General features: G+C 47.4%; 2 protein-coding genes across 9 annotated transcripts in view; both read right to left on the bottom strand.

The window, feature by feature from the left end:
• The window catches only part of SNUPN (snurportin 1), a 35,879-nt gene that overhangs the window by 10,964 nt on the left and 210 nt on the right, over positions 1 to 24,705 (bottom strand). The window contains exons 1-4 of one of the 8 annotated variants that reach the window (XM_060618004.3): positions 8,363 to 8,484; positions 6,183 to 6,246; positions 4,650 to 4,812; positions 2,835 to 2,982 (exon numbers count right to left, since the gene is read on the bottom strand). In XM_060618004.3, the coding sequence (XP_060473987.1) occupies positions 2,835 to 2,982; positions 4,650 to 4,807 (306 nt within the window). In that variant the 5' untranslated portion in view covers positions 4,808 to 4,812; positions 6,183 to 6,246; positions 8,363 to 8,484. Of the gene's footprint in view, positions 1 to 2,834; positions 2,983 to 4,649; positions 4,813 to 6,182; positions 6,247 to 7,502; positions 7,686 to 7,715; positions 7,735 to 7,797; positions 7,940 to 8,362; positions 8,488 to 24,705 lie in introns of those variants that run through there. The other 7 variants (XM_060618000.3, XM_060618005.2, XM_060618003.3 and 4 more) reach the window with 7 other exon arrangements.
• IMP3 (IMP U3 small nucleolar ribonucleoprotein 3) lies at positions 17,625 to 18,268 on the bottom strand. The gene has a single exon (XM_060618009.3). The coding sequence runs from the start codon at positions 18,177 to 18,179 to the stop codon at positions 17,625 to 17,627; it is 555 nt and encodes a 184-aa protein (XP_060473992.1). The 5' UTR covers positions 18,180 to 18,268.

The raw sequence follows: 24,705 nt of genomic DNA, 5'->3' as shown, positions 1-24,705 counted from the left end.
AACCAGGCAAAAAGGGTACATCTTGTATGATTCCATTTATATGAAATGTCTAGAAGAGGCAAATCCATAGAGAAAGAAAGTAGATTACTGATTGCTAAGGGCTGGGGGAAAGGAAGAATGGGAACTGATTGCTGATGGGTATGAGGGTCCTTTTTGGGGTGATGAAATGTTCTGGAATTAGATAGTGGTAACAGTTGCACAGCCCTGTAAATATATTAAAAACCACTGAATGTGTCAAAACCCTGTAAATGTGTGAATTGTATGGTATGTGAATTTATCTCAAGGCTGTTTAAAAAAATAGTACCTAATACTTGTGGGGCTCCTGGCTAAGTATTTAGGGTATACTATCTCATTTAATCCTTCTAACAATCCTATGAAATAGTACTGTAAATATCCTCATCTACAGATAAGAAACCAGAGATTTAGAGAGGTTAAGTAACTTGCTTAAGGTCAACAAAAAGCCTGGCTTTGAGGTCAGGTCAATGTGACTTCAGAGCTTAAACATTTAACCACTTCTCATATTGCCTCTTCTATCCAATCTACTGTTAAATTCCATCTGTTCAACCTGGCAATACTTCTCATATTCATGACCTCATTTTCTTTACACCTTCACTGCCTTCAGCACTCATCATCAGATGGTTTTAGCAAAGTTAAGCTCCCTACTACAGTCTCTCTCTTCCAGACCCTTTTATATACACTGATGGGCATGTCATACAAAGTATCAACTCTGTCCCTGGCTCAACAATTCTTGGTGGTTCCCCGAAATCTAAACCATAGTCTAGGGGGACCTGGGTGGCTTAGTCAGTTAAGCATCCAACTCTTGATTTTGGCTCAGGTCATGATCTCATGGTTCATGAGTTTGAACCCCAAGCAGGGCTCTGTGCTGACAGTGTAAAGTCTGCTTAGGATTCTCTCTCTTCCTTTCTCTCTCTGTCCCTCCCCTGCTCATGCTCTCTCTCTCTCAAAAGAAAACAAAACAAACAAAAACCTTAAAATCAGTAAATAAATAAATAAATAAAGTCTAAACTCTTGCACATATTTCTTTGTTTTTAAACGTTTATTTATTTTGAGAGAGAGAGAGAGAGAAGGAATCCCAAGCAGGCTCCTTGCTGTCAGCACAGAGCTGGACATGGGGCTCGAACTCATAAGATGTGGGATCATGACTTGGGCCGAAATCAAGAGTCCAAAGTTCAATAGACTGAGTCACCTAGGTGCCCCAAACTCAGGGCTTTTGTACTTCCCAGAATGAGTCATTTTTAAAGGATGTAATCTTTTCTAAAGGTGTAATCTCTCCACCTAGGTGGGGCTCAAATCCATAATCCCAAGGATCAAGAGTCATGTGCTCTATTGACTGAGCCAGGCAGGCACCCCTCCTGCACCTATTTCTGCTGTATTCCTTCCCCTAAGCCTATGCTGCTCTATCCTTACTGGCCTGCATACTGCTCTCAACACACCATATACTCCTCCCACCTCAGGGCTCTTGCTCATCCTGTTCCTGCTGCCTGGAATGCACCTCTGCCTATCAATGTCCTACTCATGCTTCAAACCTGCCTCCTTGTTCATTAACCTTTTCCTGATTTCACAACCCTACTTCCTTCCCTGTTGGAAGTTAATCTCACTTTCTTGTAGCAAAAACCACAATCTCCACTTATTTCGGGAGCACAGGGGCCATTTCTGGCCCTTGTCTACCTTCCCACACACAGCCTAGCTTAATACAGGGCAGGGCCTTCAACAATGCTTGCTGAATAGAACTGAACTATACTCTGTCATAAAGGATGTTATCCATGCTGTAGTTGGGGCACAGAAAGAAGATGGGAGTGTGTGCACCCAGAAACCATATTCTAAAGGTGGGAAAGGATTCTGAGGTAACAAGACACTTGGGTTATAGAGAGAAGAATATAATAGAAAGGTAGATGCCCAATCCCACTTGGACCGATACCCTGCCTTCTAGAATACCTGGACTGCCTGAAGCACTGAACAGTTTCCATGCCTGCTTCTCCTATGGCTCCACAAACCACACCAGTTTCTTTCTGCAACCTACAGGCCACTTAGTCACGTTTGTTATAGTCAGCCGTTGTTTTACGGCCTCAACCTTACGTAGGCCAATTGGCTGGCTGGGGTGGCCGTGCAGGCTCCTCATATTCAAGGGCAGCTGTACTTCCCACCTTGCACCATCTGAATGTGAAGATCCAAGACTGGCATGGGAGTCCCTTGCTTGGGAAAGACGACCAACCTAGGAGATGGAGTGGGGGCAGTGCTGGACTGGGCAGGCCCGATCCGGAACCGCTTTACAGCTACCACTAAGAAATGACAAGTGCATGCAGTCTGTTAGTGTATCAATAGCTCAGAGGTCTTCTGCAGCAGGCCGGCGGCCTTTGGTTATCGTAGGGTGTAAATGTTCTCAAACCCACCAGCCACAGCCTCCCTCCGTGACCCCCAGTCAGCACATGGCACTGTAAGCCATCTCTTTCCCTAGTCCATACACTTCATGCACAGCAGCAGCTTCTTTGCTATCCCCATTCCTTTCTCCCGTCTCCTCCTCGTCTTTTTTTTTTTTTAATGTTTACTTTATTTTTGAGAAAGAGAGAAAGAGAGAGAGAGAATCAGTGGGGAGGCGCAGAGAGAGGGAAACCGAGGATCCGAAGCAGGCTCCGTGCTAACAGCAGAGAGCCCGATGTGGGGGCTTGAACTCATGAACCTCGAGATCATGACCTGAGCTGAAGTCAGATACTCAGCTGACTGAGCCACCCAGGTGCCCCCTCTTCCTCCTCTCTTTATGGCAACATTTCCTTTAGTGGGATTTGACCTGGCCTCACCTCCTCTGGACTACTCACTTGATTAGCATAGCGTTTTGGTAACTTCTTGCCAGTGTCAACATCCATCTCTTCATCATCTTTTTTATCATCTTCTTCCTCACTCTCCATCCCTGTCCAGTCATCTTCAGCCAGTCGTCTGGCATGGTTCACGTAATCCAGCCGCTTGCTGGAGGAAAGAAGGCACAAGGACAGGCCTTTATGTCTCATAGGAAGACCCCCTACAATGTGACAAGTTTAGCTTAATTCAAAGGCCCCAAGTTCAAGAGACCCTGGGGATTCTAGTGGAAGAGATGGTAGATTTTCCTTCATAAGGCTAAACTAGTCATGGCCCCCTCACTGGTCCTAGATAGGAAGCACCCTCTGAACCCACTCAGCCTTCCTCAGAATTTCTTAAAAACGGGCAAAGTAAAACGTTGAAAGGAATTTTCAAGGTTCACTAGCTGGAAAAGCCGACCCCACTCCCACCCACCCCATTCCAGACTCCCACACCTCTACCCAGGTGAGAGCTGACACTTTCCTGCCTGGCAGGCATCTAGTCCAAAGGCCCTGGGTGATTGAAGAGAAGAATCACTGAGACGTGGTGAGGAGTTTAAAACAAGGACCACTTCTGGGATTTTCCAACTTCCATAGCTTTCTGAGGAGCGGCCAGGCCTTCTTCTAGTTCTTATCTAAATTTCAAAACAGGCCTCTTAGCTTACGATTTAATCTATCTTTTACTTGTTTTTGCTTTATTGTTATCCTTCTCTCTTTTGAAAAAAACTACGTATTCTAGAAAGCTTGGGCAATTAGTTAAGAAAGAATAAAAACCGTTTGGAACCTAATTGTTCCAAAGTGATCTGTAGATACCTCGTAACCTCCTGCACTTGGTTCCCTCAATGCTAAGGCAAGAAATCCACTACGGAGGCAGTGAGACCAGCTCAGCCAGTTCTCCTCAGATACTCTCAGACACATGAGTTCTTGCACATTCACGTGAGGGTGCACACCAGAGAGGCATATGAAAGCACGATGGTGTTTTAATTCAAGAATAAGGAAGGGGGCACCTGGTGGCTCAGCTGGATATGCATCCAACTCTGTCTCAGGTCATGATCTAGAGGTTCATGAATGTGGGCCCTGCGTTGGGCTCTCTGCTGTCAATGCAGAGCCTACTTCCTCTGTCCTCCTCTCTCTGCCCCTCCTCCCCCATCCCCTCTTTCGCTCAAAAATAAATAAACATTAAAAAAAAATTAGTTCTTTCTAATCCTCTATTCCTTATTACCCAGAAAAGGCCTGTGTTGTACTCAGAATACAAGGATAGGCCCTGATTTCAGAGCAGCCCAGCCTCAGACACTCCTATCCTGCTCTCTTCCCCTGCTTGCTCATCTTGGCATTGAGAATTAAGTGTATGGAAGACATTTCCTCAGATTCCCTGTGGAATTATTTGTATTGAATTCTCAAGGGCTCCACGGAAACATTCAGGCTGAAGGCAGACAGGAAGACCACACCAATGCCAGGATTCAGAGTGCAGAAGCCACACAGGGAATGTGGGGAGTGGAAGTCTGGGTGTGGCCTTCCCAAGTCCCTAAATCGCAAAGCTCAATGCTGCTGCCAGGGAAAAAAGAAAAATTTAACCAAATAACTGAGCTTTTGCTTTCAAACTTCAGCCTTTCCCTACGTCTCCATCTTTTCCTAAGCTCTGGGTATAAAGGATGTCTACCTCTGCCAGGATTTACCCCTCCCAACCTCATGGGCAAGGTGTACCTACTAAGGGTCTACTTTGAAGAAACAAGCCTAGAGCCTCCTGATTGGAGGCTCCCAGCCTGGAAAGAGAAAGCAAAGAGTTAAAGCATCCCTTACGATTTCTGCAGTTCCAATAGTCGGCGGCGCCGCTCACTCTGCTCCAAGGAACTGTACTTGGACTTGTACTGGGACAGGCGGGGGTGTGGGGCAGCTGTGCTGTTCAGATCTTGAGACACAGAAAAGCTACTGGCCAGGGCTTGACTCAGCTCTTCCATCTTCCCTACAAAGGAAAACATAAGAAAATGGTTCATTCATTTCATATCACCTCCTGTGTACAGGCAGTTATGATGTAACATGATGGCTACATTCCTAAAAAAAACTCACTTGATCCAAAATCACAACTGTTTCCATGGGGAGAGAGGAAGTTAAAGGGTAAACGAGTTATATATGAGCATAACATTAATTCCTGCAGATATTTCAATAATTATCATCTTGATAGCTCTCAGTGTACCGATATAAACTTATATATACATCAAGACAAATCAAGTTCACCCTGCTAACTTTTGCTTTGTCATTCATCACCAGTAGCCCGTCACTAATTTCTTTTTACCATCATTGATGTCCAGTGATGTGATCAAGTACCTAATTTTTTCCTGAGTAGTTCTAAATAGCCATTACTCAATAACTTTTAATATTAATATAACTTTTTAAAAAATGCACACATTTTATTTTATTTTATTTTATTTTAGAGAGAGAGACAACGGCGTGAGCAGGGGAGAGGGCTATGGGAGAGAGAGAGAATATCAAGCAGGCTCCACACTCAATTCAAAGCCTGACGTGGGGCTTTGATCCCATAGCCCTGAGATTATGACCTGATTCAAAATCAAGAGTTGGACACTTAATTGACTAAGCCACCCAGGTGTCCCTATTTTATTTTTTTAAGTAAGCTCTACACCCAATGTGGGGCTTGAACTCACCACAAGATCAAGAATAGCGTGTTCCACCAACTGAGGCGGCCAGGCACCCCTCTAATATAATTTTCCCTTTAAAAAAATTTTTTTTTTAATGTTTATCTATTCTTACAGAGAGAGGCAGAGAGAGGGAGACACAGAATCTGAAGCAGGCTCCAGGCTCTGAGCTGTCAGCACAGAGCCCGATGTAGGGCTCGAACCCATGAGCAATGAGATCATGACCTGAGCCAAAGTTGGATGCTTAATTGACTGAGTCACCCAGGGGTCCCTCTAATATAACTTGCTGATGCAGATTTTACCCAATTGTTGTTTAACTTTCTAATAAATGCCAACTTACGTTAGAAAATTTAGCTCCAGGAGAAATACTGGTCCTGGGCCCTTACAGCAAGACAAGAGGAGCCCCAATCCCAAACCTGGCAGTTGCTTTCTCATTGTATATTTTGTTTTGTTTGTCTGTTTGTTTGTTTGGAGTGGACAAAAGGAAGGTTTCAGGGCTACCCATGTAGGACTCACTTGTCAAAGAGCTAGATGTAGAAGGCTACCTACCAGTTAACACCAAGGTGTGTGAAAGACTGATATGTGGTACATTTGGGAGATGGAGTAGATTGGAGACAGAGTACCCAGGTGTGCCCTAAAGAATGGGAGTAGAGAGAAAGAGGTGAATTCACACGTCACTCACCTTTCTGTGAATGAAGGTATGAAGGGCATAGGAGCTTAGCTAAGGGTTAAAGGTGCGCCTCAGACTGTAAGAAAAAAGAACATTTAGGAGAAATCAGACTCCCAAAGCTGGGCTGGCCTAACCCTTTAGGTGTAGTATAAAACAGAAGGCATCCTCAGTGCTTAAACTCCACCCCAGGCCAGGTCCCACTGCTCTGAGCACCAAAACCAACAGGTTCATTCCAGAGCCTCCATGGTTAATAACAACATTATGGGTCTCTATTTGGCAATGAATTACTTTTCATTGCACATTTGAAGTCAGACCCCCCCCCCTAATTTGCAGCATTTTTTTTTTTTTTAATTTGAGAGGAACTTAAAAAAAATTGTGGTTAGAAACTCATGACATAAAATTTACCGTCTTAACCATTTTAGGTTACAGTTCAGTAGTGTTACGTACATTCACATTGTTGTGCAACCAATTTCCAGAACTCTTCTCATCTTGCAAAACTGAACCTCTATCCTCATTAAACATGAAGGGAACTTTTTCTTAAATTTAAGATTGACATATTACTGGTATGGTTTTGAGGTGAATCTTTTTTTTAATTAAAAAAATTTTAATGCTTATTTATTTTTGAGAGAGAGAGAAAGAGTGCAAGCTGGGGAGGGGCAGAGAGAGGGGGACAGGATCCAAGGCAGGCTTCACGCTGTCCTCGCAGAGCCCGATTGTGGGGTTCCAACTCACAAACCACGAGATCCTGACCTGAGTCAAAGTCGGAGGCTTCACCGACTGAGCCACCCAGGTGCCCCAGTGAATCTTAACATACATGTAATGCAACCAGGGTGGCCATTTGTGGTTGAGCTGGGTGATGATTACGTGGGATTCATAATGGTATGCTATTTTCCGTATTTTCCTGTACTTGTGTACACGTCTAAACACTTCTTTAACACAATCTTTTAAAGAATTCCTGATGTCCTCGGCTTGCCAAAGTAATGACCAAATCTGAAATACACTCATTAGGCCTTGCCATGCTTTTATCTTGGTGTGGCCTCCCGTTCCGCCAAGAATCACAAAATCATTACACACGCCTTGGATACTGGGGCGGCCCTCTGTATCTTTGTGGCTGTTCTTGGCGGGCTCCTGCTCTTTCAACCCATTCCTTGGATGGGGCTGCCTCCAAGGGTCCTGACCTTAGCCCGGGTGGTCTCAGCCAGACTCACGCGGGTCCCCTACTGCCTCTGCCGCCTCCTCCTCCCCCCTCCGCCGCCCCCGCCTCCCACTCCCCAGGCGGGGATCTATGCCTCCACTACTGCTTCCACGGGGTTCCAGCCCCGGGGACACTACCTGCTCCACTCGGTCCTCCTCCCCGCCACAGCCCCGCATTGCCTTTCTCTAGGAGCGCGGCCCCCTAGGCCTTGCACGATTCGCCCCTCCCCCACAAAAAGTCCCTGAGGGGTCCTGGCCCGACCGCCTGTAACAGAAGAGCGGCAGCGCGCCCAACGGGAGCCTGAGCCTGGCTTTGCCTCTCCAGGGGACGCCTCGGGAGTCCAGGAGTACCAGCCGGCCAGAGGGAGAAGCAGCCGGGCGCCGAAGGGCAATTCGGGAGCCGGCGGGGCCCAGGCTCGAACCCAGGACTCACCAGGAGGAGGTGACAGTTCCAGGAGCCGCGGCCACTGCTGACCGGGGCAGACCAATCAGCTGCTCAGGGAGGGCCGGGCCCACCCTTTTGGCCGCTGCCGCGCCGCCGGGCCCACCCGCCGCGCGCCGGGAGTTTCCGGCTCCGCCCACCATCGTGAATTCCGGGAGTGCAGCCGCCGTCCGGTCGCTCGCGGGCCGTTATTTCCGCCTTCACTGGCTGGCGCTTTTTCGGTTGGCCCAGGCAGGGGTCCTTTTGTGATGCACTGTTCGGGACCATTCCTGCCCGGTGACTTGGCCCTGCCGAGGCCTGACCACAAGCTCCTCGGGGCTCCTTTCGCCAACGGGAAGAACCCCGATCTCGGGGCTGGGCATTCAAAGCCCTCCAGGCCCTGGGTCCTGAATCTTCCCCCAGATCCGCCCGCTTTTTAGGAGTACAGGCAGTCCGCTCTCTCTCCTATGCCGGCAGTGCCGGTTGCCTGGACGACACCCCCGGCCCCCGACTCCTCACACACCCGTCTCAATTAGACATTCCCGTCCCTTTCGCTGTTACTACACCGGCGACATACCTCAATTACAGCCCGTTTGCTCAGTTTGGGAGTCTCTTTCCTACTCGGCTGTGGGCTTGGCAACGGCAGGGACCTGGCTTGATTGCTGCTTAAGAAGGCAGCGTCTGGCACAAAACGTAGCACTCAGTAGACCTTGGTGAATTCCTTGAAGGGATTACAGCAAAGGGGTAGGGAGGGGAGAAGCAGCCGAGATTTAGGAGAGATAATCAAATTAGAATGCAACCTCTTGGAGGGAGGACTGATGAGACGCAAACTAAAGATGTGACAGCCATTTACTGAATGCTTACGTTGAGCCAGACACTGCTTCACGTGCATTATCTCCTTTAATCTCCAAATAACACAAGGAAGTAGACTGAAGCTCTGAGAGGTTAAGTACTTGACCAAAATCACACAGCTTTCAAGCCAAACGTTTGAACTGCTGAATGTTGGACTTACAGAGAAGTTGGATATTACTACACTACAGAAAATACACGTTTTGAGTCCAAGGAATGCCAAGATGTTACTTGCTACATATTTTAAGTACATGACACCATCCATTTGAACAAAAAAACACAGAAGATCAGACTGATACAGAGAGTAATGGGTGCTTGGGGTCCTGGAAGACCCAATTTTTTGGGCCTCAGAATTTATGTAGGTGAGCTCTATTTTTTTTTTTAATTTTACTTATTTTTGAGAGAGAGAGAGAGAGAGAGAGAGAGAGAGAATGAGTGGGGGAGGGGCAGAGAGAGAGGAAGATACAGAATCTGAAGCAGGCTCCAGGCTCTTATCAGCACAGAGCCCGATGCGGGGCTCGAACATATGAACCTCAAGATCATGACCTGAGCCAAAGTCTGGTGCTTAACCGATTGAGCCACCCAGGAGCCCCAGTGAGTAGTCCGACTCTTTCAGTAGTCCGACTGAGCAAGGCTGTGCACTAGGTTATTTATTTGATGCATCCTCAAATAATAGCACATGTTTGCCTGATTTATGAGACAGACAAAGAAAAGCCCAGGGCCCGACTTCACTAGGGAACTTTGACATCAGGATATTAAGTATTTTGTGTCCCAGAACCACCATCTCTACCCATGACTATGGAGGTCACACTAAGTGGTCAGAACCGCACAGAAAAGAACAAAGGCCCTACACATTAAAGCAAAATGAGCTGAGGTCCAGGAAAAAAGGCTCCAGTCCCTCATTCATACTCAGCTGAATAACTTCTCATATCACTGAAAAGAGCAAACTAAATGGTACTTGGCCCAGGGGTTCATTTGGAGCCAGTCTGTGTTCCACAAGGGCCTGCTCTGCCTAGAACAGTGTTCTAGTTCCCCAACTATAGCCATTGGCACCTCACCTTCACAACACTGGCCACATACACATACACATACACCTGTGCTTAATGTCTTTAAATCAATTTACTATTTTAAAAAGGCTAAACAGGGGCACCTGGGTGGCTCAGACAGTCAAGTGTCTCACTTTGGCTGAGGTCACGATCTCGAGGTTCGTGGGTTCGAGCCCTGTGTTGGGCTCTGCGCAGACAGCTCAAATTTTGTGTCTCCCTCTCTCTCTGCCCCTCCCCTGCTGTGTTTGCTCTCTTTCAAAAATAAATAAACTTTAAAAAATAAAATGAAATAAAAAAAAAAAAGCTAAATAGGGGAGCCTGGGTGGCTCAGTTGGATGAGTGTCCGACTATTGATTTCAGCTCAGGTCATGATCTCATGGTTCCTAAGTTCAGGCCCTGCCTTGGGCTCTGCGCTGGCAGTGCAGAGCCTGTTTGGGATTCTAGCTCCCTCTCCCTGCCCTTCCCCTGTGTGTGCAAGCATGCGCGCGCGCGTGCACCCACCCACACACACACACACACACACAGTCTCTCCCTCTCTCTCTGAAAATAAATAAACTTAAAAGAGGAACACCGTAGCATTTCTTTAAATCACTTCCCACTTTAACAAAGTATCTATAAAATATATACACTGTGAAAATAGTATATGTTATAATCTAGCTAAATACTAGTAAGTGCAGAAAACTGTGAGACTGAGGACTTTGTAAGAATCAGATTAGCAAGTGTTGGAGAAGTGACATGGAGTAACACAAACAGAACTTTTCTTTTGTACAATCAGCAAAATCCAAAGAGAACAGAAAAGGGAAGGTCCACTTTCTCTCTCCATAATTCAATGTTATTTAAGGTAGAATCTATGCACCCCCTAAAATCATCCGGTAAGTGCCCACAGGAGGAGGAATCCCTACCTAACACAGAGAAGCTTGGGAGCAGGACGGTGTCCAGCCATTTCCAAAAGAGGAGGCTCTCATTAGGAGCCCTGAGTGTCACTCTGTCATCAGTCAACAGATGCGTGTATAATGCCTACCGTTGGTTAGGTACTGTGCCACAGGAAATACCAAAATGACTCAGACTGACCCAGTCCCTGCCCTCCAGGGGCTTACAGCCCAGTTGTGTAGTAGAGAAAGACAAAAGGTAGGTGCTATAGCTGAGTGCAGACCGGTGTTAAGGAGCTCAGGTGACTGGGTAGAAAGCAAGTGGGGTGGGTCCTGGGGCCAGTGTTCAGGGAACTCCTCTCAGAGATGACATTTGAGTCAAGACCTGAATGACGAAAAGGAGCCAGTCATGAGGACAGGGAGACTGACCCCATTTCCAGAGAGGCTTTGTGTGAGGGGTAGACAGAAGGCAGGGAGGAGGGAGAAGCGGTGGGAAGATGAAGTCACAGAGGCAGGCGGGACACCGAAGCCTGTAGGCCGCAATGGGGAGTTTGGATTTTACCTGCATTGCAGATGGAGGTCTTCAAAGTTATGAGATAACCAAATTTGAGTTTGAAAGAGCTCAAACACTGGCCACTCAGTGGGGAACTGAAACGGGCAGTGATGGATCAGGAGGCCAGTGAGCAAGGCTGGCGCTAAAGTGGTGGCAGGGAGGGCTTACTGTTCTCAAAAAGGGGAGGAGGTAAATAAGAATTACACACGTGTTCAAGTCCAGTCCCCCAGCCAAGACATTCCTCTTGAGGTTACTGGAAGTGAAAGAGAATTGGAAAGGGAACAGCTTTCTCCTGATGTAATTTGATGTGATGTAAGGCCTAGGCCCTTCACCCTCTCAGCCATCTTGAGGACCAGAGCTTCTCACTGCCCACTTGGAGACACCCTGTAGGAGAGGGATTCTTCAGCAGGAGGGAGACTCTGACTTGAGAGAGTGACAAAGTCATGTATTAACAGTTGTCACATGAGCCAGGATGCAGAAACTGCAGTCATAGGAGACCCTAAAGCTCAGAGGAGCCACACTTCCTCTCCTCCATTCCTCACCTCAGCTCTGGGTGAGAGGAAGGAACCAAGGTGCCCTTGGTTCACCTCTACATTGTCCCTAGGGCTCAGCTCTGGGTGAGAGGAAGCATGTCAGAGAGGTTAGAGTCTTGCGTTCTGGAGCTGGATGGCTTGGGTCCAAATCCAGACTCAGCTACCCGCTGGCTCTGTGGCCATGTGAGTTATTTCACCTCCATATGCTTCAGTTTCCCCCTCTGTAAAATGTGGCTAATAATAGTAACTACCTCCAAGGTGGTTATAGTTAAGTGAGATCATCCATGTACGGTAAATCATCAAAAATCTTGTTTTATTAGTGCTTAACTTCTTGTTTTAAGATCACCTTTCCCTTAACTGACTGACATATCGTGAGTAAGTTGACTTTGGGGTCCCTGGGTGACTTAGTCGATTAAGTGCTGGACTTCAGCTCAGGTCATGATCTAGCGGTTCATGAGTTCGAGCCCGGCGTCGGGCTCTGTGCTGTCAGCTGGGAACCTCCAGCTTGCTTCGGATTCTGTGTCTTCCTCTCTCTCTACCCCTCCCCCACTCGCACTCTGTGTCTCTCTCTCTCTCTCAAAAATAAACATTAAAAATAAATAAATAAATAAATAAACAAATAAATAAATGAATAAATCGACTTCTAATTAGGTGAGCCCAAGATGGTCTCTTTCTTGCAGACCAAAGTGCATGCCCATGATTTTAATCCAGGTCTTCCTGAGTCCAAAGTTCCTAATCTTTAGCCCACCAGACATTGCCTGCTCTGTATTTTAAGGGATCTCGTTTTGCTCCTGATTTTCAGCCGGTGAGCTGAATGGGTGACTTGGTTCACCTCTACATTGCCCCCTCCCCATGCTAGGAAGAGTCCCAGCCCTGGATGGTGGTGGGGGCTGGTGGGGAGGAGGATATCCTCTGGAAACTTCCCTGGGGACTGACAGTGGGGGCCATTCTCAGATGCGAAGACCAAGATCTGTCCTAACGTTCATACAGCTTTCATCCTGGGTCAGGGCTGAGGATTGCTGGGCCAGGCAAAGCACCTCTAATTTCTTTGCTGCCTCTTTTTAAGTGTTGACTGCACTCTTTTATATCCTCTCCTCCACAGCAAAAACTTTAAGAGCAGAGTGTGGTTCAGCCTTCTGCTATTTAAGAGAGGAGAGGGAGTGAGGCCCAGCACAAGAGGACGTGCCTCAAGTCACACTTTTAAGTCATCAGCAGGGCTAGGCCCCTGCTTCTCTTTCTTTTTGCCCACTCTTGCCTGCAGCCAGTCAGCCTCCCACCCTCTCAGTTGTTGGGAGATGATCTGGAGCGTTTGTGGTGGTGCTGGCTCTGTGCCAAGCACTGGACTAGGCACAAGGCTTGTGCTTCTCAAAGTGTGACCAGCAGCACCTTGGGCCCACTCCAGATGTGGAAGGGATGGGCTATCTTGCTACCATAATTTTTAATGGTTGTGTTTCATCATAAGGATATCCAATACTATTTTTAAAATGTTTTATTTATTTTTGAGAGCGAGAGAGAGGGTGTGTGCGCAAGTGGGGGAGGGGCAGAGAGAGAGGGGCCTAGAGGATCCAGAACAGGCTCTGAGCTTACAGCAGAGAGCCCAATGAGGGGCTGGAACTCATGAGCCATGAGATCATGACCTGAGCCCAAGTTAGATGCTCAACCAACTGAGCCACCCAGGCACCCTGAGGATATCCAATAACTTAACCAGTCCCCTTGGGACACATTTTCAATTTTTCGCTATTATTCTGTATTATAAATACTGTGATGAAGATCCCCGTAGCTATTTTTTTGCAAAGACCCATAATTTACTTATGCTAAATTCTTGCAAATGACATTTCTAGGTCAGAAGGTATATAATGTATGTTTCTAAGGTTCTTGATACATATTGTAAAGTTGACTGAGAGGGTGTATCAATTTGCCCTCCTGCCCACTGTGTATATACATTTTTTTTCATCCATTAGGCTTTTTTGTAACAAGTCTAGCTCCCTACCTTTCCTGCAAGTTTCTTTTGTGACCTGGGGAGGGAAAGAAAGGAGGGGCTGAATTTTAAGGTCTTTTTTTTTGTTTGTTTGTTTGCCTTCCTCTAAGCTTTAGGTTTTAACCCATGCAAGGTGCTCCTTTAACCACTTTGTAGGAATTAAACCATTTAATTCTCTCCATAATTTTTTAAAACTTTTTAAAAAGTTTATTAATTTATTTTAAGAGAGACAGTGGGGGAGCTGAGCGGGGAAGGGGCAGAGAGAGAGAGAGAGAGAGAGAGAGAGAGAGAGAGAGACTCTCAAGCAGGTTCTGCAGTGTCAGCACCGAGACTGACTCAGAGCTTGAACTCATGAAACTGTAAGATCATGACCCCAGCCAAAATCAAGAGTCAGACACTTAACTGACTGAGCCATGCAGGTGCTCCATTAACTTTTTTTTTTTTTTTTTAAGTAGGCTCCACAGCTATGTGGGGCTCTAACTCACGACCCTGACATCAAGTTGCCTGTTCTACAGACTGAGCCAGCCAGGTGCCCCCCTCCATAATTTTTAATGTATTATTATTAACCATTCCCATTTTTTTTTTTCACTTTTTAAAAATTGTGGGGGCGCCTGGCCGGCTCATTTGGAAGAGCATGTGACTCTTGATCTCAGGGTTGTGAGTTTGAGCTCCATGCTGGGTGTAGAGATTACTTAAATAAATAAATAAAACTTAAAAAATATTGTGGTAAACTGTAACATAAAATTTACCATTTTTTCTCTGCCTTCATCATGGAGCCTGCTTTGGATCCTCTGTCCACCCCTCTTTCTACCCGTCCTCTGCTCATGTTCTCTCAAAAAAATATATATATTAAAAATATTTGCCATTTTAAACATTAAAAAAAAATTTTTTTTAACGTTTATTTATTTTTGAGACAGAGAAAGACAGAGCATGAATGGGGGAGGGTCAGAGAGAGAGAGGGAGACACAGAATCTGAAACAGGCTCCAGGCTCTGAGCTGTCAGCACAGAGCCCGACGTGGGGCTTGAACTCACGAACCGCGAGATCATGACCTGAGCCGAAGTCGGACGCTTAACCGACTGAGCCACCCAGGTGCCCCCATTTTAAACATTTTTAAGTGTATAACTCCATGGTGTTAATTACATTTACCATGTTGTATTCACCATCACCACTATTTCCAAAATTTTTTCATTACCCCAAACAGAAACTCTGTACCTATTCAGCAATAATTCCCCATTCTTTTCACCTATCTCATATTTCTACTTATTTGCAATACAGAAAATGGAGGCACAGGAAGGCTAAGTAAAATAACCAATGTTACATGGCTAGTTAAGCATAGAAGCCACGATTCAGAGTAGGCAGTCTGGCTCCAGAACTTGCTTTCTAAATCTGGCATAGGTTTTTTTTGTTTTTTGTTTTTTGGGTTTTTTTTAAGCCCAATTTTTCTGGTTACAGGTTATTTCTTGTCTTCCCTGCAAAGAGTGAAAGGCTTTTCTAAAGAATCTTGTATTTTACTCCTAAATTCCTAAACCCAATCTCCTCCAAGAGAACTTTGAAGTTGTATCCATTTGGGCTACAGGTGCAGGATCTAACTACTCCAAAGGGCAAATCTGTTTCCTTGTCCTGTGCAGTCTGATAGGAGCCAGTGGTGGCTTTTACAGCACCAAACTCTCCATGAAATCCCCAATCCTGGGAGCCCTAAGGACATTTCTCAAATGGGCTGAGATTGTGCCCAGCCACCAAAGCTCAGTGCTGAGGAGTAGGATTTCTCTCTCTCTTTTTTTTTTTTTTTAAAGAGAGAGAGAGGGGCGCCTGGGTGGCTCAGTTGGTTAAGTGTCTGACTTCAGCTCAGGTCATGATCTAGTGATTCTTGAGTTTGAGCCCCACATTGGGCTCTGTGCTGACAGCTTAGAGTCTGGAGCCTGTTTCAGATTCTGTCTCCCTCTCTCTCTGCCCCTCCCCTGCTCATGCTCTGTCTCTCAAAAATAAATATATGTTTAAAAAAAAATTAAAAAAGAAAAAAGAGGGCCTCCTGAGTGGCTCAGTGGTCGAGTGTCCAACTTCGGCTCAAGTCACGATCTCACAGTTCGTGGGTTCGAGTCCCGTATCAGGCTCTGGGCTGACTGCTTGCTCAGAGCCTGGAGACTGCTTCGGATTCTGTTTCCTTCTCTCTCTGCCCCTCCCCTGCTCACACTTTGTCTCACTCTGTTTCTCAAAAATAAATAAATGTAAAAAAAAAAAAAAATTAGAAGAAAAGAGAGGGAGAAGGGCAGAGGGAGAAATAGAATCTTAAGCAGGTTTCACACTCAGCATGGAGCCCGAAGCATGACCCAAGCTGAAATCAAGAGTCAATTGCTCAACTGACTGAGCCACCTGGGTGCCCCCCTCCTTCCATTTCTAAAGGAATGGCACCGAAAAGAACATGGCCTTTAGAGTCAACTCTGGAATTGAACCCCAGCCTTTACAATTCTTTCTGAAGCTGAAAAGGCAGGGATATCATGACCTACCTTGCAGGGTTGTTGGGAGGAACAAATGGTAGCCACTGAGGTAGGGCCTCAGTGAGTGTTAAGCTGAGTGCTTGCTCCTTGCTCAAACCTTTATACAGCACCTTGCTGGGGACGAATCAGATTGCCTGGTGCTGCTCTTTCTCTGCTGGCTTGGAAACTCAAATTCAGGGATTCTCTCTAAACCCCTACCTGTCCCAAGGGCTGGCTGTGCCAACATTGACAGTCTTTTAAAGGGAGCATGATGCCAGCTCTGCCACTTACTGGCTATGCAGTCTTGGGCAGTTTGACCCATCTCTGCCTCAGTTTCCTCATCTGAAAAGTAGAGGATAATTGGATTCCCCGCTTCATAGCACTGTTGGAAGTATTACACAGATTAAAACATGTAATGCACTTACAGCTGTGTCTGACACATACGAGAGGCGTTTGCTAGTGTCAACCTGCCCTTTGTTTCTCTACCAAATGCTGCCTTTCACCTGGGGAAATGGAGAAGGCATACATAAAAGTCAATCCACTGGTCTTGGCAGTCTATTTATTCTCCTCGTGCAAGTCTTGGGTAAAAAGAGGTAGTCTCCCTACTCTCCAATTCCCTACCACGAAGACCATTTCCAGGAAACCTCCTGGGCCTCTTCTAACCGCTAGATGGCCAAGCTACAGGGTGATTATTTCCTTAGGCAAGCTAACAGCAAACACTTCAGCCCTCTAATATGGTATTTCCTGGGGCTGGAATATCAACAGGAAGTCCTGTGGGGAAGATCTCTGCCAAAACACTCATTCCCAGGAAGGGATTGGTAAACTGACAAATTTGCCCAGCCCTGTACAACATCCTGCAACCTCCACATGCGCCCCTGTGGCAGGCCTCACCACAGGCAGGTCGCTGCTGACCCAGTTCTTTTCTACTGGGTTCTTGAGCCAAGGAGCCCAGATGTGAACCTACGTGAGAAAAACAGACAGACAAAAATTTGCTCTTACAAAAGTTGGGCCATTTATTGGCATTAGGAAAGCATTCCTTTAGGCACGGGTGGGTCCCTGAATACTAATCTCACCCATTTTATGAAAACTTGAGACCAGACTCTCCATCGTCTGTACATAGCTTAATCACAAAACAAGAGCAAGTACTCGAATTAAACAGGTTTAACCAAACTGTCCTGCTACAAGATAATAAAGGGAAAGCTAGGGGGAGGGGAGGGGCTCAAAGTTCCTTCGCACTACAATGTTTCAGGTACATAATCTAACAATTCCGCAGTGCAGCACAAAACCGCTTCCCATTGTCTCTTAAATCAGTAATGTAATTATCAATAGTCCAAGGACCAAGAAAAGTTTATGGAAAACGGCCGTACCCTTTGGCTCTGTGCGTGACCTGCTGCTGAGGGACAAAGTTCTTAAGAACCAACGACTTGGCCGATACACTCTTGGGGCAAGCGCCCTCACAGAATCTCAAGCATCAGGTCTCAGCTTTCCCATCCTCGAAAGGCAGGGACGATCGGCTAGGCCTCCAGATCGGTCGGCTAGGCCTCCAGATCGAAGTCATCGCGCTCCTCATTGTACTCCAGCACGTGCCGCTTGATCTTGGACGAGTCTACCCAGGTGACAAAGTCCTCCATGCTGCGCGTGACAAGGAAGGCGGGGTCAGTGACCACGTCGGGGCCCACGCGCACGTGGCCCTGTTCCACGAAGGCCACGGCGGCCTGGAGGTGCTGCGCCATGCGCAGCTTCAAGAGCACGGTGGGCAGTCGGCGGCGGCAGAAGGACGAGGCCGTGACGAAGTCGCAGAGCTCGAGCGAGCCGCGCGTGGGCACCAGGCCGAGAGCATACAACTTGTCCAGCAGCGCGGCCGAGGCGCGCACGCGAAACGGGTCGCGCTCGGGTAGGTCGCGCAGGCGCCGCGCCAACTCACGCACAGCCCGGCTCAGCTGGTTGTAGCGCGTGTAGTCCTCCCGCCGCTGCAGCCGATAACGCCGCAACACGCGCAGCTCGTGTAGGTTGTGGTCAGTGACCTCCCAGTTCAGGAAGTCCACCTGCTTCAGCAGCTTCTGCTCGTGGAACTTAAGCTTCCGCACCATGATGGCGGCTCCCGGTGCCGCAAGACCCAAAGCTAAAAGCACAGACCAGTGGCGGCGCGGCTTCCGCTTGGGAGCCGAAGTGCAGGCCGCCCTGGGGCCCCTGGGCCAATGAAAGAAAGGCTCAAGGCCACGCCCTTGATTCCCATTGGTCAGAGTATAGCCACGCCCCATGCATCTATCTCGCGTTTCTTCTTTTCTCGTTGGCTGAAGCCGAGTGGGAGAAGTACTGAAGAAAGGCCGGAGGTGGGGCAGCGGGCCGGGGGCGACACAGCGAGGTGTTTTTGGTTTTGTTTTTTGTTTTAAATTTCCACGAGGTCTTAAGTTACCAGAAATATATCCCCTAGTGCGGTAATCATTTCTTCTCATTCAGGCCGATGCCCTTAGGGACTCTCGGGAGTGTCTGCCCATAGAAGCTGAGGAAGCCAGTCCTGGGGAAGACGGGTGACTGCTGCGCCTGTTTGATGGGGTTTACCGTGCTAATTCATCGTCGGGTTCCTCCCACCTGGTGGGAAGTTTTCCGGATCCGGCGGACGGGAGACCGGCTGGGTAATTGCGGTCGCTCGCTACCGCCAGGTAGCCCCCAGGAGGGCGGGTGGATCCTTCCTGTCAAGTGGGGCTGAATGCAGGCGAACCTATAAAATACTGATTTCCGGGCCGCTTCTTTATACGCACTGATCGGGATCTATACGGGAGCCTCTTTGAAATATGTATTGTTAGTAGGGATGTCGGGTGGTTCAAAAAACCCAGCAAGTCTGAGAAATTTGGATATTAAGTACAAAACCAACTCCTTAGTTGAGCTCAAACGAATAAGCCTGATAGGGTGGACTTCCGTCACCCTCAGTACTGGTCACCCAGTACTGAGTTTAATAAATTTAACGCTGTTATGGGTAGTTATATCTGTAAGGTACAGTTGAGTGTAGCGCTGCAGGACTAACCTCTTTATTTGCCCAGGCCTTTGACGCCACCTAGCTTCTTCGTTGATTATTTTATTTTTGTATAGTTTTCATTGTCCTTTTAATACTTGACGTGGAAAATAATATATGTAACACGTGTAAGTTACAAACTATAATGAATACTTATGAACCCAATAGCCGGTTTAAGAAAACATCATCAGGACTATTTCATCTACCTATTCCAGCCACTCCTCCAACCAGAGGTAATGGTATTTATTCTGAATTCTGTGTTTATTTTTGCTTTTTGTTTAAAAAGAAAAAGTAGTTTTATCATTATACATGCATCTCTAAATACATTGAGAACCTTCTTACTCAAAGTGTAGCCAGTGGACTAGCAAAGAGCTTGTTGGACATGCAGTCTCATTCCTGACCTACAGAATCAAAATCTGCATTTAACAAGATCCCCAGGTAATGTGTATACACACTGATTTTGCAGATGTGATTAAATTAATGATTTTGAGATGGTGAGAATATACTCAATTATCTGGATGGGTCCCATGTCATCATAAGGGTCCTTATAAGTGAAAGAGGAAGACTGAAGAGGCAGAGATGGGATGATGAAAGCAGAAGTCTGAGTGATGTGATAGCGGGTTTTAAAGATGAAAGGGAGCCAAGATCAGGGGACTGTGGGCAGCCTCTAGAAGCTGGAAAAGGCAAGGAAACAAATTTTTCCTTAGAGCCTCATGAAGGAACATGGCGCTGCTGACACTTGAGATCCAGTGAGATCCAGTTTGGATTTCTGTAAAACCATAAGTTTGTGTTGCTTTAAGCCACTAGGTTTGCTGTAAATTGTTACAACTGCAATAGAAAACAAATACAGATTGTTTTTTTTTTTTCTAATTGATTTGAAGATGTTCTTTACGTGTTATGGATATTAATCCTTAGCCAGTTATATATGGAACAAATATCTTCTCCCAGTTTGTAGTGTGTCCCCACCCTTCATATTCCCCCAAGCCTCATTCACTTCCATCCTCAATTCTTGCTCAGCATGTCTGCAGTAGGACTCTTGGTTAACTTCCTTCTCCCAGACAATAAACAAAATAAAAAATAAACTATGTGTTTTAGAAAGTGATAAGCGCTATGAAACAAAATTGAGCAGGCTTGTAGGAGAGCTTGGGGTGAGGAAGAGCTGTAATTTTAAATAGGGCATGTCAGGATAGGTCTTACTGAGAAGGTGATATTTTATAGGGATTTAGCCATGTGGATATCTAGTGGAAGAGTATGTCAGAAAGAGGAAACAGTGCAAATGCCTTGAGACAGGCATGTGGCTGACATGTCGGAAGAGGAGTAACAAAGCCATCCTGGCTGGAGCAGAATGGGCTAGGGAGGGAAGGAAAGGGGGTTCAGATAACAGGTTCATAGGCCTTTGCCTAAGTAAGGACTTTGCTTTTTATGTTTGTGAGATGAGGACACTGAATGGTTTTGAGCAGAGGATTGACGTCTAACATATTTTAAATGGATCACTCTGACTGCCATGTTGATAATAGACTGTCAGGAGGCAGAGGTGGAAACAGAGATTGGTTGGACACTGTTGCAGTGATCTGGGTGAGTAAGATGGTGGTTGGGACCAGGAGAGCAGCAGTGAGATGTTGATGTGAGAGGAGACCCAGGATGTGGAGAGTCAAGGATGGCTCCAATTTTGGCCTGAGAAAGTGGAAGAAACTACTCATCACTTGAGATAGGGAAGGCTGCCAAGTAGAACAGGTTTGGGGGGCACTATCCAATATTGCTTGGGACATGTTGGGTTGGAGGTGTCTGTTAGACATCCCAGGGATGTCAAGGAGAAAGACATTTGAGTCTGGAATTCTAGAGAAAGGCCTAGGTTGGAGATTAAAAAATTGAGGTGTTATTGGTAGATAGATGGTATATCAAGCCAGGGCAAGGTCATCAAAGAAATGAAGATGATAGAAAAGACAAGAGGAGCACTTTCTGTAGTCACTCTAGTTTTAAGAATTATTGGAGGGGCGCCTGGGTGGCTCAGGCAGTTGAGCATCTGACCCTTGATTTCGGCTCAGGTCTTGGAGTTCGTGAGTTTGAGCCCCACGTTGGGCCCTGTGCTGACAGTGTGGAGCCTGTTTAGGATTCTCTCTCTCTTTTCCTCTCTGTCTGCCCCTCCTCTGCTCTCTAAATAAAAAATAAATAAGTAAAAGAATTGTTGGAGAGAGGATAAACCGGTGAGGTAGAAGGAAAACATGGAGAGTATGGTCTCCATAATGCAAGTGAAGAAAGTATATTCAGAGGGAAGGAGTGATCAACCTGGTCCAATGCTACTGAAAGGTTGAGTTAGAGGGGAAGTGAGAATAACTATTAGGTCATTGATGACTTTGACCTTGACAAGAATAGTTTCAGTGGAGTGTGAGGGTGAAAGACTGCCTAGAGGGGTTTAAGAAGAGAAAGGGAGGAGAGAAATTATAGGCAGTTAGTACAGATAGCTATTTTGAGGAACTTTGCTAAGGCACGCAAAGAGAAATGGGGCAGTAGCTGGTGGGGGAAGTAGAATTGAGAATCTATTTTTTGAAGATGTGGGTTGACTCTTTCCTCAATACTCACAGCTTGTTGGAGGCCATGCCAGTCTATTCTACCTCCATGAACTCCCAGATTTACTTCTCCCTAGCCCAGCACCCTTGCACTGTCAGGCTCTTGTCACCTCTTGTCTGCTTTGCCACTGTGTAGTCCAGTGTACTCCTGCTGCCACCAACTCAACCTGGAAACCACTGTTGCAGCTCTCTCTTACTGACTGTTTCCTAAAAGGGGAACGTTGGGTGCTTGGAGGGGGAATGGATGCTGTTTGCCGAGCTTGAATCAGGGTCCCGGCAGGAAAGAGAGAACACACTCCAATTAGAATAATGTGAGAACTGAATAAAGGGACTTTGTTGTAAGGGAGTAGGCAGGGTGTAGGGAAACCACAAAGTGCAGTTTCCTGAGACTAGTAACTAGGGGTCTGCATTACCCTAGGCTTGAAGGTCACTGGAAGGAAGGGAATGGAAGGTGCCTATGCTGGATGGAAATCTCTGTGAGCATCAAGAGAGTTTCCCACAAGAACCTGGAAATAAGGGTGGTCCCTGAGAGTTAGAAAAACCCACCCAAAACAGGTGTGGGAGTAAATCCAAGATGGTTGGTCTGTGAATGTGTGACTGAGGTGTTTGGGAACCAACTAAAGACTAGGATCCTAGGTGGATGAGCAGACATCCCATTGATTGTATTAAGGGAGCTAATAAAGGTAAAATGTTTACAACGGTGTCTGGCACTAATGAAGTAGTTGCTGTTTTTAGGCCCAGCTTGAAGAGAGGCTATCTGAACCCAAGAGAGATCACAGAGAAGCAGTATCCCAAAAGCAGCTGGGGGAAACATAGTTCAGCTCTGGTTGTAGGAGAGACAGGATAACCTGAATCCTTAAGCTCAAGGCTGGCCCTATTGTGGGGGGACAATATCTCAATGTTTCTTGGCTGAAAAACTTGTTACACCATCCCCTCTTCAAGGGGTTTCTAGATTCACTGAGCTAACCTTCTGGTAACTGGGCTTTGTGAGGAGTGGCCCAAATTGCCTTGATCTATTGATGCAAAAATTCAGGTCTACCTGACAGTTGTATTTCTGTGCTGGTAACTATACTTACTGAGGTGAGCGTTTGGTTATGTATATAATTGTCAAATCACTTTGTTGTACATCTGAAACTAATATATTGTATGTCAACCAAAGTTTAATTACAAATAAAAATTAAAAAAAAAATTAATACCTGCCCTTCTGGGGTTTGTACATAAGCCTTTATTCAGGTCATATGCCAGCCCTGCATAGGGAATTGGATCTACTCACTGCACCAATGAAATTGGGTTTTGGAGCCAGAGGCCTGCAAATCTCACCCCTCAAAATAGCCAAAGGTGCCACATTTAACAGCTCCACCTTATGCCAATTAATCTGCAACAATTAGGAAGACAGAATGGAAGGTCTAGCTAGAAGGGGTAGGCAAGTTTCCAGGGCACAGCCAGGAAGAGGAGTAGAGGCTGAAGCCTTTGTCTCACCTTAGGTACCTCCTCCTCCAGGAAGCCTTCCTTGATCCTTGCTCCACCCAGGCTGGGGTAGGTGCCCTCCTATGCACATTGCAGGGTACTTGTCACCCTGGGTAGGGGAGTTATCTGTTTACTTGTCCCAACATATCTGAGCTTCAGGAATGTAAGGACAATGTCTTATTTGACTTTGGACATATCTGAGCTTCTGGAATGTAAGGACAATGTCTTATTTGACTTTGTATCCAGGAGGCCTGATACAGAACTGATTACTCAGTTAATGTTTTCTTGGATGCATGATTTAATGAATGAGACAGACACAGAATAGACGAATTAAGGACAAGACGGTGGACTGTAAACCCTAGATGGGGGACACAACCTACTGCCTCCTTGTGTTGTAATCCCCAGTGCCCAGGACAGTGCCTGTTAGTGCCCAAAGTGTTCTGGATGGGCCAACCAAGGGTCAAATCCCCCTTGCCTCTTCCTGGAAGCCTCCGCGGACCACCCCTCTCTCCTTGCTGCTGATGGCCTATAGGAAAAAATCCAGTCTGTGTAAAGCATCACGGAACTGGGTCTTGCCTAAACTTGTTCCCTGTTGCTACATATGTAGGGTCTTGTCTTTCCCTTTGAAGTAAGTCTCCCATGTCAGCCCTGTCTGGCTAAGGTAGTAGGACCTGTAGCGGCCAGTATCCCAGGCCTCTAAGGCTTCTTCCCAGAGGACGCCGCTGACTCCGGGGACCACTCTGGGTCCCCCTCCGGAGAACAATCCCTAGGCTGCGCCAAGGCCCAGTGTCGCCCAGCCTCGCTGGAGTGGGGGTGGGGGAGGCAGCGGAGTGGGAGGAGGCGTCGGCGGCGGGTCTCCCTCCTAGCCCTCTTCCTTAATCCCCAACCCCGGGTGTCGGCTCTGGCGCCCTCCTCGCAAGCCCGCACTTCGCAAACTTTTGGAGTTTTCCTCCAGTTGCGTCACGGAAAAGGCAAAAGGGTGACCGAGCCCAGAAGGCGAGGCGGCGGCGGCGGCGGTGGCGGCGGCGCGGAGCGGAGCCCGAGCCCTTCGGGCGCTAGGTGTTTCCCAGCGTGGGCGGACGGGCGGGGGTCTTGGGGGATCGCGGCCCCCTAGAGCGCTGGTCGCTGTCACCCTCCCACAGCCGGATCTGGGAGCGGGCGAGTGCTGGCGAGCGCCAGAGGGAAAGAAGCGAGGAGTAGGCGGGGGCCCCGGCGCCCGAGCCCCAGGCCGCGGGAGGGCGGAGCCGGGCCGTCCCTGCCCAGCCAGGACGCACGGAAGTGCTGTGGAGTTTGCCCAATTCCCCAGCCTGCTTTTCCTCCTTCCCTCCCTCTCCCCACCCCTCACCCCCCCCCCCCCCCCCTCGGCTATTCCCTCCTTTCTCCGGACGCCACCTCCCGGAATCCCTTTTTCTGTTGTTTTGGAGCTAGCTTTTCGCTGGCGGCGCAGAGGGACTGCGAGTGTTGGACGCGGAGGCGGGCTGGGGGCGCAGTCCGCCGCCCACCGGCAGGAGCCCGCGGGGCAGAGCGGAGGACGGACGGCGAGCCGGCCGGGCGCACCATCTGCTCGCC

Source organism: Panthera onca, chromosome B3 (assembly GCF_046562875.1).
Source record: "Panthera onca isolate mPanOnc1 chromosome B3, mPanOnc1 haplotype 2, whole genome shotgun sequence".
Classification (NCBI taxonomy): Eukaryota; Metazoa; Chordata; class Mammalia; order Carnivora; family Felidae; genus Panthera; species Panthera onca.
Note: the sequence above shows the minus strand (reverse complement) of the source record. Positions and strands in the feature narration are given on the sequence as shown.